The sequence below is a fragment of the Lissotriton helveticus genome, chromosome 4_1 (genome assembly GCF_964261635.1).
Source record: "Lissotriton helveticus chromosome 4_1, aLisHel1.1, whole genome shotgun sequence".
Classification (NCBI taxonomy): Eukaryota; Metazoa; Chordata; class Amphibia; order Caudata; family Salamandridae; genus Lissotriton; species Lissotriton helveticus.
In genome coordinates, this window is record NC_136063.1 from 783,969,233 (window position 1) to 783,981,857 (window position 12,625).

At 44.2% G+C, this 12,625-nt stretch overlaps 1 protein-coding gene across 1 annotated transcript in view; it reads right to left on the reverse strand.

Moving 5' to 3' along the window:
• LAMA3 (laminin subunit alpha 3) overlaps positions 1-12,625 on the reverse strand; it is a 1,062,926-nt gene that overhangs the window by 190,450 nt on the left and 859,851 nt on the right. Inside the window, exon 41 of the mRNA XM_078687418.1 lies at positions 6,250-6,351. Within this exon, the coding sequence (XP_078543544.1) occupies positions 6,250-6,351 (102 nt within the window). The remainder of the gene's footprint in view (positions 1-6,249; positions 6,352-12,625) is intronic.

A 12,625-nucleotide genomic window follows, 5' to 3' on the forward strand; every position in this document is an offset into this window, starting at 1 on the left:
CTCATGCAGTTCAGTACAAGCATTCGTTATAGAAAGAGGGATACACTAAAACATCCTATAACATTAGAGGAGACATGAATACTCCATTGGGCTCAGCCAAGAAGTGATACATAAAGTGTCAAGCCGATTGCTGAAATGGGCTGGTTGAAGGAAACTAATTGTTGAAAGAGGAAGACCTAAAGCCCACTCTGTGTATATTGTTAGCTACAGGGTTGTTTGACAGCTGCAATTTCAAAACACAGACCTAAGACGGCGGTGCTTATGTCATAATTAACCAAATACCCATATATGCTCTTGCTGCATACCTGCAATTCCTTAGCCTAGGAATACAACAGCAGATAAATATCTCACAGTAAAATAGGACAGGTGTTTCCAATGTCCCTTAAACTTGGGAGATTTGTAATGCATAGAACCAAACCAATTTTCTCTGGCTATTGTTTGGATATGAACACATTTGATAACCTAGCAGTTCAATGTAAACTAATTTGCAGTTGTACTTTAACATGAACTTTACCATGCTCATTTATAAAGTTCAACATTGGCTGTCATCAGAAGCTTCTGGCACCATTACATGAGCACTAAACATAGAAGAAAGTCATAAAAAGCTAAGTTGGAAGCTACTGAAATTCTAAAGTGATCGGCAGGAAAAAAGAAACAAGGGGAAATTAAATTTCAAAGTTTGAGGACTGAGTGTAAGATGGCCGAATACGCTTCAGTGCATGCCGATCTTCAGGGACGCTTGAATAGGCCGAATGAGAAGACCATAGAAGAGGTTCAGAGAAGTCAATGGCTAAGCATTACTCTTTAAAGGTATGATCATTAAACACTTTGTAGACCAGACGAAACAGTTCAAAGTAATTTGAATAGAGACTGGAATCTTGTGTAGGATACAGATGTGAGCAAAGATTGATGTATGGAGTTTGAATCCTAGTGGAAGCTGTGGAGCCACAGATTGCACAAACTAAAGATACTGTCTGAGTCACTCTTACTTCGGTGATTCACACCCTATGTGTATTTTCATGACAATCAAATAATCACGACTTCCCCAATGGACCAATTTTAGTGAAATACATTTCATTAGATCAAAGACTGCAGTTGATCCTGATCCTAGAACACTTTAAGGAAAGAAATTTAGCAGGATCTAGTCTAATGTTTCCTCAGTTTACAAAACAATTCATGTGGTGGTGAACTTCAAAAGAAAAATTAAGGAAATTGCCTATTAATGTAAATGTAAATTGCTGCGTAAATATGTGTGCAAGGTTTAACACTCAATGTCAGGAAAAAGCTGCATATTTCCCAGGACGATGACCAAGGCCTCCCGGCCACCTGTGTCCTCAAGAAACCACACACTGGACAGGGAAATGATTGAAACATCCTACAGATGTTAAAATCAGCTGTTATCTGCGCCTTGTGTGTTTTGCTGATGATACAGGACCCCATCTGGTTGGGGTGTCTTGCTGTATCAGTGAGCTGGATATTTCTGTTGTATGTGGAGTGACATGAGTGAGTTAATTTTTGTCCTGAGTCATTTACTATCCTTAAAACACATTGACTACTCCAACTCTCTAAACTCTAAGAATGCATCTTGCCTCCACATAGTTCTGTGTAAATTGAGCTTTGGGATACATGCAATGATCTTGATTAACTGTTTAGTTCCTCTGTATCTATAAGAAGAAATGAAAAAAAAGTGATAGGTAGAATTATTAAATTGCTCTCATCCGCTAACTATTCTAAATGCTCAAGCCCGCACATGGGCAGGCCACATCCCCCTGAATGGGTACACAAGCAACCCCAGTCTGATTTCAGCGTTGTTGGGCATCATCAGTGAGGTGCATCTTGAAACCTGTTCCATAGCAGCAGGGATGGGCCAAGACGGATTTGCATGTTGTTGGTCCCTGTCTGTAATGGCACAGTTAAACTAAACAATTATGTCCTGGAATGACAATTAACTGCATTTCAACATAATTGTTTTGATCACCAATTTATTTTTCAGCAATGGAATCATATTAATATTACGTGACACATGTTGATACAATTAAAGCCATGTCTTTAAAACTGACCCTTCAGGATTACTTACATAATTAGTTTTCTTTAATTGTCACGAAGACCATCATTTATATTATGATAACAAATATTATCTAACTTCCCCCCCTACCCCTTCCCAGTTATTCTTCATTTGACATTTCTGACATTTGACTATCTTGACTTCCAAGGGTCATAGGCATTGATACAATATTTGTTTTAACAGATATAAGTGTGACACATCTTTCTGTCTGGGTGACATCCTTGCATGTTCTACAAAATATGTCCTCATCACACGTTTTGGATCCTGGGCTTGAATGTACTGCTACAGCCCTGCTCATACTCACGTAAGGCCACTATGACTATCTTATGTGGAAAGAATCCGTTTTCTAATGACTGTTTGCCCCATGAGTTACAGGTCCTATGCATATCTTTCTTGTTTAATTTAGTGCTCCCTGTGTATCATTTATATGCCACTAGCATCAGACCTGACATGTTTTATGTTAAAGCTAATTCTCTACTCCTCTAGAACTATGAAGAAGAAACCAGTTTAGTAATCAAAGGGTTGCCATTTACACATCCATTGCTTTATACACAGTGAACAAACGTAATCAGGGTCACTGAGGTAGAAGCCATGTCAAATCTCCACTGATCTTGAAATGCAGGAATGTTGCCCATATATGAGGCTGAACATGGTTTGCTTGCCAACTGTTTTGTAGAGATAATGATACTAATTTTCTTCCTTCATGCTCAAATATTGGTTGGCTACTCATTAGACTGCCTGAGAAATATTGCACCTATTTTTCCCTAATCCGAGCAACACGCTGTTACTTGGAAACAGCGCATGTGGTCTTATTTTGAACAATGGTGTCACTCTTCTGCTGTGAGATAAAGCAATATACTTTCTACAGGTCAACTATGAAATATCATAATCCACTATATAATTCCTAGATGATCTTTGCGGTCCAGCCTATTAGTTCGAAAAGAGCATTCCATTTAATCCAATGTAGATGAGACAGTGGTATAGCCCACCAATATTTGCCTAGGAACACAGGAGACTCGTTTTCAAAATATCTAAAAGGTATACGTAAGAATATGTGACAGATCCTACTTACAGTTCAAAGGAGAGGGAGAAGTCAATATTGAATCCCAGGTTCTTAAATGTAGACAATAGAGTGAGTAGAGTATCCACAGAAGACCGCCATAGAGCAGAAATCCAGATGGATGAAAGACCACCAAAGCACATGACCCCCATCTTTTTGAAGATCAATCAAAAAGACACTTATCCAACAACTACATACACTGGTGAAACTGCGTGCCAATCACTATTCATCTTTCTGTCCAACGCTGAGGAGGCTCTGAACCTAAGGCACTCCACAAGTTACAAGAAGGAATGAGAATGAAACACTGGTCTAGCTTAGCAGCAGTGGTTCTTCCATTAGATCAGAGGGGCGTTGCCCACCTGTCGGCCAGCACAGCAAACTAGAAAAATAAAATTGTATTAAAATTATTTTATTATCATTGCAATTTTATTGTTCAGTGTAGCTGGCCAGCCCAAGCCAAGTGTTGGGGTGGGGCCCGGATAATTAGCAGCAGGGAAAGAGGAGCAGTGCACACTTAAAGTTTAAAGTGCGCATGTCACTTTGGCCCCTCTCTTGCGACGGCCAGCCTGGCATGCACACATTAAAGCTCTCCAACCCTCGCTGTCTTAAATAGCTGGCTAAAGAGCAGGCACAGGCATCAAGTGGCTGTAGGAGCGCTGAGCTTGCTCCAACCAATCATGGCGCTTCTCTCATGCTGGTTAACAGCATTAGAGCAGTGTCTGTATTGGTTAGGGAAGTTGGCTCTGAGACTCCTTGCTGCCTTTTTACTATTTACTGCGGCTGGGATCGGAGAGGAGTCGGTAAGTATGCTTTTTTAAATGTATTATTGTTTTATTTCTTTTTTCACACTGCCAGGCAGTGTGAGAAACTTGCACTGCCTTCAGCCTCAACTCCAGAGCTCTTAATCTTCCCCCGTTATTAACACTGTTTTGCTTTGGGGTTGTGCCTAAGGGATTCCTACAGTGCCTGAAAGTGGGTCGATAATATCCGCCTGATTGCCGCACCATATTCAAAAACAAGCAGCCGCCACTGTAGCTCAGGAGGGGCGTGGGGTAATAGCTGAAATCGATTTGAGTTCAGTGTGAGTAGGACCAAATGAACACCTTTGTCAACGATCTTGGGTGCAATAGGGAAGCAAAAGTGTTCCTCCCATGCTTGGGAATACATGAATATAACAGCCCAAGTGTACGCAGAAACAACTGGCTTTTTCAAGCTAGACCAGTAGACATCATTAGCTCACCGGGCAAAGAGTGCACTACTAGACCATGCAACAGGTGTTCAAGGAGCACAATGCTGGAGCCTAAGTGTAGGGAAGGACTGACTAGACAGATTCCATTCTGTGCAGTTCCTCTGCATGCACGGGCATCCTGATAATGATCGTGGTCCTTTGTTTTGGTCCAGTCAGGGCTATCTATGATTCTTGCAGTTCCGGGGCAGGTTCTTTCTTTGGATCATCGCTTAATGAAGGCCTTCATCAACTGGGCTTGGGCTTTGGCTCTCTCTCTCTCTCTCTCTCTCTCAGAAAGGGCAGTCCCATTCTCACAGCACAGTATAGCTACTTGTCTTCAAGTAAATGGAAGCAGCATTAGGTTTGTACTCTGATCCTTTGTCTAGTGCCATTGTGAGGATGGTGCAGCATCAGAGATCTGCTGCTATGTTACATTCTCTCCAATGCTACTTCAGAGTCCATTCCCAAAGACCAAAATAAGCACAAACTAAATGTAACTGGACGAAACCGGAGGGTGCTAAGGTAAAACGAATATCCAAATTGAATGTTTGAGACCGTCAAAATTAAAACTCTCAGTCAGCCAGAGCCAGGAGCATATTCTGGGGATTTGTTTTCTAGTTTCCTGTTCCCCATTGAAGTTCATAACAAAAAATCTACAGCCAACAGAGCAATATTTTTTGTAAACAATATTTAGGGCACAGCATTTGTCAAATAATATTTTGGTTATCGTTGTTGTGATTTACAACCTATGCTAGAAATGAGTAGAAACTACCATATTGGTGCATTGACTTCAGACCTGATATTAATGGAGGGGTTGTATATGATGGAAAGTTTCTATCCCACTGATTAGTATTTGGTTACTTCCAACAATTATTAATGCTATAATACATGAGAGCCTGCAACCCCTGTATAAAAGCCTCTCTTTAATATCTTTAAAACAAGGGACTTGTGATGCATCTAATAACCTGTAATGAATAAATGATGTGTTCTGAAGTCACAATGCTTGCTGTTAGAGCCAGGGGCAAGGGTGAAAGGCAGGTGATGGACAATAATTACAGCTGTAGTTTAAATAACAAAATCAGGAACTGCATTTTCCTTCTTCTGATCTGTTCTTTCTAAAATTAACATTTTCATAAGAAAATAGATGTTTATGACGATGTGTTCAATTATTTTCCAGACTTTACTTCATTAAGAGAAAGACAGAAACCCTGCATGTTTCAATACAGCATTTCTTTGAATCTGACTTACATGAAGTTTATCCTAACACCTCTGGGCAAAAATTGCTAACTGCTTTTTGATGTGTTTTACTTCATAGTACAGATTCTGCTTATATTCTTTGTGCATGCAATTAACATGAATCAGCAAGACACTAAGGATTTGGGGAGTCTATGGGACAGATGAGGGTACTGTATTATAAGGAATACAATTCCCTCTGCCCCCCATTAAAATGATATTTCATTAAAATGATATTTCAAATCACCTCGGAGTACCATTACCTCATAAAGGAACTCATCCTTTGGCCGAATTCCTCTATACAATCATGAAACTCCTTGGTGACTTGCAACATCCCTATAATGTGAACCTGGGGTACTTTAGTCCAAGTATAAAAATGATTCATAAAAGTTATCACATTTATGTCTGATTTATCAATTTACACTTATGCCTTGTTGAAATCCATTGCAATCAGTTGTCCAAGGCTCAGAGTGCAACCTGGCACAGCAGACAGAGGATCAGGTTTTGGTTATTTTTGGTTCTAGTGAAAAAGCTCCCTAACCACAGCCTGGGCACACAGTTCCAGTCTTACTCAAGCTTAGTCAAAATATGCCAACACTGCCCTGGACTACCCAACAGCACAGCCAACTTGGTGCTTTGTAATGGCAGCAGTAATACACTTACCGTTAGCTGTACATCAGGCCGTTTATCGAGGAGAACCATGCCTTCATCTGGCAATCCAAAGGACTTTACCTGGTATGTTAGGTATCCACCGTATGAGGACACCTGTCAGAAGAAAGAGCAGTGCTTCTGTTAAAGTCAGACATGTCGCATTTCAGAATGAATTCCTAACTATATTCTACCTTTAGCACAGTTTTAAACAAATTGATTGCCCATGTTGCCTGTCACTAATCCTATTTGAAATTAGTTTTTCAATCAGACCTTTCTTAACGCAGCCCAGAAGACTCAAATAGATTTAGATTTAGATGTAAACAAGCTGCTCCTCTTGTATTACAATGAAGCATAATTAAAATAAAAAACACTCACTTACCTGGGAATGGTTGCCGCAGCGCCACCTCTCCTCATCTCTTCTGTTCTGTCTCTCGTCCTAAGCAAGAAGCACACAGGCCCCCCTAAGCATATCACAACGGTGCTGTCTCCATAACAGCAGCGTCGTGATTGGTCTGAGTGCTGTGGTTCAGCACTAAACTAGGGACTATCGGGCACACGCATCAACGATAATTGCATTCGCAAACGGTGCGAATCGCAATTTTCGGCCGTTTGCGAATGCAATTATCAAAATTAGAATGCATCATGTATTTCGCAATTTTAGGAATCGCAATCATGTTGCGATTTCTAAAATTGCGATTGCATTTCAGAAATCGCAATTTCAGATTTCTGAAATGCAATGCATGATCATTTTCAAATTGCGAATTAGCAATTTGGAAGTGGTAAATTAGCATGAGGTTGAACCTCGTGCTAATTTACCGAAAACCTTCAGACATGCACAAAAATGCATTTTTTAAAGTAGCATTTTACACACACACATGTGTGTGTGTAAATTGCACTTAAGTTTAATTTCAGGGGTGCAGGGAGGGGTTCTTTGGACCCCCCCCTGCACCCTTGGAATTGCATTTTCAATTTGCGATTCGCAAATTGAAAATCGCAAATTGTAAATGCCTTCCCATTGATTCCTATGGGCCTCTTGGCCCATAGGGATCAATGGCAAGGGTTTTCCGTAATTGCGATTCGCAAATTGTGAATCGCAATTAGGGAAAAATAAGAAATCGCAAAAAAAATTGCGATTTATTCATGCATTGCCGTTTGCGAATTCTTAATTGCGATTCCCTAATTTTCGCAATTAAGGATTCGCAAACGGCAAGATTGATGCATGTGGCCGTATGAGCCTGTGCATGTTCTCCACCGAGGCTGTGCATTGCAGCCCGGTGGAGAACATGCAAAGTGCAAAGGCCCCAGGGGGCCGGCCAAGCTGTCACACACACTTTGAAAGTGCTCATCACTCCTCCCCATGCTCTGCACAGCCCAGCTCCGCCCCGCCCGCACCTAGAACTGAGCAGTTATGGAAAAATAAAATGATAATAACATTGTGTTATTATCATTTTATTTTTCCATTTGTAACTACTCAGAGGGCAGTAGGGCAATGCTCTTCCGCCCTAGCGGATGAGCCACCACTGTATCCAACAGCACTTTTCACAAGGGTTATTTGGAGCTCATGTTTGCAATGTTTTATAGTGCAAGTTCAAGCCCCAGAATGGAATGTGTAAAAAGCCAAGAAATGTCTGAAGGTGTCACATGTGACAAAGTAACAGTTTTCTCCATGAGTTGGTCTTTCTTCTTTTGGTTGGGATGACAGTGGTGTTTTTCATGGGCTAACAATACTATTTTTATTGCTATTTTTGTAAAGCTATACAAGACACCAGGGAGCCAAAGAGAGTTACGGTATGGTCTGTAAAAGGCAGTTTGAAAGACCCTTCTTGATTCTGGGCTGGATTAATGGCAACACATGACTGTTGGAGAGTTCCACGCAGAGAGTTGCAGGGTGAGGCGTTTTACTCCTTATGTGTTCTCTCTTGCTGGTCTCAAATAGTTTTATACAAAAAGTAAATGAGATTTTCTTTTTGAAAATAAAAAATAAAATGCTACCTTTGCCATGGGAGTCTTCTCCCTGGGCGAGGGAAGCATTTAGCAGCGTTCACTGCCCGTACCACCACATGCAGTGAAAACTGACCTGTAATTCCGCCCATCAGAGGGGGTCATTAGGATGGCGGACGGACTGTCGTGGGCAGCCACCGTCCGCCATAAGGGCGGAGGTCCCGTGCCTCGAATTAGGATACACCCGCCACAGTGGCGGGTGCATCCCGCATTTTTAAAAAAAATATTTATTTATTTATTTATTTATAGTCAGTTTTCATATTACAACGCAGGACATACCAGTCAACATATGTGAATTTGCAGTAAGAATGTCAGATTCAGGTACACAGTCCCCCAAACAAACTCCCCCTCCCACCTTCCCCCCACATCCCTGCCCCCCAACAGTTCCCCTCTAGTTTCTCTTGAAAGTGAACATCTGTGAGATGAAAAAGTTCGACCAAAGTGATTGTAGTTGAGTCCAGAACGCATATTTTATAGTCACATTCCTCCATCTAGTAATCACTCCGAAACAAAAGCAATACATTTCTCCAGGCAGCTAGGATACCCCTTGCCCTTCCACCCCCCCCATGTGCCTTCGTGTCTCCTCAAATCTGCACCCTCCTCAGTTCACCCCGCAATCCCACATCTCAGTCAATCACAGATTCAGCCCCTGCTCCAGCGGCGGCAGCGTCAACCCCCACTTGCTGACCCGAAAGGTAAGATATCAAGGGGCCCCAAATATACCTTGGCCGGGACTTCATCGGCAATTGTTCTGCATAAACGTGTAAATATTCCTGCCAAGTGGATATGTCCTGTATCCACCCCTTAAATTTAGGCGCTCTGCCCCTGCCCCATCTATACGCCACCTGTCGTCTGGCTAGGAGTATGCCCATAGCTAGGAACTTGCGATGTGGTGTTTTTATATCAGCAACCAGGCCCCGTAGGGCTCTGGCGGGGTGTGGCTCAATAGGGGTCCCCAGCATCTCAGCTAGTCCCGAGAAAACCTCCTTCCAGTACCCTGCAACTTGAGGGCAGTTCCGTGCAAGATGTATGAAATCCGCTGGGCCCTGTCCGCACCGAGAGCACCTATCGTCGTCTCAGAGATGGAGCCTATATAGTCGCGCTGGCGTGTGGTACAGTCTATGCAAACATTTTAAATGTAGCAGTCGTAGCCTACTGCAACCAGACGCCATTTCAGTCTGCTGGCAGGCCAACTCCCACTGATCATCTGTGAGTGGGTCATCTAAGTCTCTCTCCCACTCTTTCCTGGCCCTCACTTGGGAACTCGGAGGTGCGGTGCGTACTCGCGCATACAGCATAGAAGTGATATGCGCAGGGGCGTCTGTCTGGAGCATCAGGTGGAGGGAGATAAATGTTTCCGGCTCCTTCAGGAAGTCAGGAGTCTTGGCCCATACACTCTGCCTGAGCCTGGTGTAAGAGAAGAGGTCCATGAAGGAGTACGGGGTCTCCCCAAAGAACTGATCCTTGGTCCGGAATTCCCCCCCCCCCCCGAGATACAGATCGCCCCAAGTCACATATTTCAATTTAGTTTACAAGTTTTGGCAAATCTTTTCAGTCGTGACAGGCAGTAGAGGACAGCAGCATAGTGGTATTCTGGGGGAATATAGCTGGGGCACTCCCTCAGCTCGCGCCAGCCAGTGCCACGCTTTGACGGTGCAGTCTACAGTGGATGGGTCCCTATCTCGCTCCTTGTATGGCGTAAACATATACCCAGATGGCGGGACCGGGGCCATGTGCCCATCTTCTACTGCAAGGTGGGGCATGTACGGGGGAGGATGAAACCAGTACACTGCGAAGTGCGTCTGCGCACTATGAGAGTATTGTTCGAAGTCGGGTACATCGAGTCCCCCGTAACGATACGGTAGAGTAAGGGTGTCCAGCTTCAGCCGCGCTTGTTTACCTCCCCATATTAATCGGACCAATTGTGTTTTCAGAGTTTTAAAGAAGTAAGCACCCGGATGATAAGGGATGTTTATGAATAAATATAAAAATGTGGGTACTATTACCATTTTAATTAGCGATACCCTCCCAGCCATCGAGAGGGGTAGCTTGAGCCAACTTGTGATGTTATCCGTCACCTTAGCCATAGCACGCCCGTAATTCGTCCTCATCAAGGCTTCTTTATCCCTGGTGATGTAAATACCTAAGTATTTAAAGTCATCCTCCTCCCACGTTAGTGGGTAGTCCAGGGAGTGCGGGAGCATGTGGTCAGTTAGGGGGAAAACTGCAGACTTGCCCCAATTTATTTGTACCCCGGCTATTGCCCCGAATTTAGTGATCTCCCTCAAGCCCTGGTTAAGGTTATCTTGAGGTTTGTGTATGTACAAAGTAATGTCATCGCCATATAGAGACATTAACACTTGCCTGGAGGGGTATATAAGGCCTCTATGGTTGTGGTGCTGCCGCAACTTAGCCGCCAGGGGCTCAACTGCTATGGCAAATAGGACGGGAGACAGGGGGCATCCCTGCCTCGTCCCCCTAGTGATAGGGAAGGTTTCCGAGCGTGACCCGTTGAGAAGAACCCTGGCACATGGCGCAGCATAGAGCAGTTTGATCCAGCATATGAAAGGTTCCGGCATCCACATGTACGCCAGCGTCCCCATCACATAGTCCCACTCTACGGAATCGAACGCTTTGGTGGCGTCTAGAAAGACAGCCACCGCAGCGCAGCGCGGGTCTATATCCTGAAGAACCGCCAGGAAGGTCCTAAGGTTATGAGCTGTGGCCCGGTTTGGCACGAACCCCGCCTGATCAGGTAGCACTAACCTTTCTAGGAGGAGGTTTAATCTTGTTGCTAGGACTTTCGCCAAAATTTTAGTATCGCTGTTGAGAAGGGACAGGGGTCGGTACGAGTCGCATTGGTCAGGGGGTTTACCAGGTTTGAGCAGAGACAAGATTTGAGCCTCTCTCATGGTCTCAGGGAGAGTACCCTCCTCCAGTGCCTCATAAAATGCCGCTTTGAGAATGGGCGCTAAGATGGAAACATAGGTCTTATAGAAATCTATTGGGATTCCATCAGACCCCGGGGCTTTCCCCGACTTCATGCTCATTATAGCCTCAGTGATCTCATCGACTTCAAGTTCGTGAGCCAAAAATTTCCATTGCGCGTGTCCCAGCCATGCTAGGGCTACGTCCTCGAAATAGTCCCTAAGGTCCAGCGTGTGTTGTCTCTGTGACGTATACAGCTTTTTATAATACTTCGTAAGGGTAGACATTTGGTCCGGAAGGGTCCTGCATGTCATTCCCTGCTCGTTTTGCAGTTCGGTGACATAGTTTCGGAATCTAGGGAGTCTAACTGCTCCCGCAAGAGACTTCCCGGGTCTGTCCCCCTCCCCATATATGCGGGCCGTGCAGTGTTTCCCCCGGAATTTACATTCCCTTTCGGCAACCTCCTTATACTCCGACAATTTCTCTCGCAAGCTAGCTTCTAGGGCGCCTGACTCGTCCCCGCCTGATATCTCCCGCTCCAATCCCTTCAGCTCTTTCTCCAGTGTATTCAGGGTCCGTCTTAGGTCCTTCAATATGCCCCTTCCTTTGGAAATGCACCACCCTCGCATGATCAATTTAAATGCCTCCCATACTGTTGTCAGGCTGGCTACAGAGTCCGTATTTCTGGGGAAGAATTCAATTATCTCCTGCTCTATCTCTGCTTTAAAGACTGCGTCCTGTAAGTGAAGGGGGTTGAGCCTACAGTTGATGTAGGGGGTCAGTTCCACCGGGGGCTTCACGGTAACCACCACTGGGGAGTGATCAGAGAATGTTTTAACCATGTGGGACGCCTTATCTACCCAATGTGCCATGCCTCTTGTGACGAGCACATAATCCAATCTGGCCCAGGTGTTGTGCATAGCAGAGTGGTGAGTTCCCTCCTCCAATGTAGGGTGCAGATAGCGCCAAGTGTCTAACAAATTATCTGTGGCTACCATGTCCTGCAAGGTGCGTTGAGAGGTGGTGTAGTGCGCCGCAGTAACATTTGACTGATCTATGCTAGGGTTCACTACAGTGTTAAAGTCTCCCCCCCATAAGACATACCTATGCCCAAGCGTGTGTAGTTTACCTCGTAGTGTGAATAGATGATGAGCATCATCGACATTAGGCCCATAGTAATTTGCAAAGACAATATCCTGTGAGTGTAGCCTGCCCCACAGCAAACAGTACCTCCCCTCAGGGTCCACATCCATCCCACCCTCAACAAATCTGACTCCTCATTTAATAAGTATGGCCACTCCCCTAGAGTATTTTAAGTAAAATGCAAAGCAGCTATGCGATGCCCATCGTGATGCAAACCGGGGCGCACTTCCTTTTGAAAGATGAGTCTTCTGTAGGAGAGCAATGTGGACTTGATGGCGGTCTAAATAGCCCAGCACCTGCCTTCGCTTCCTGGGGT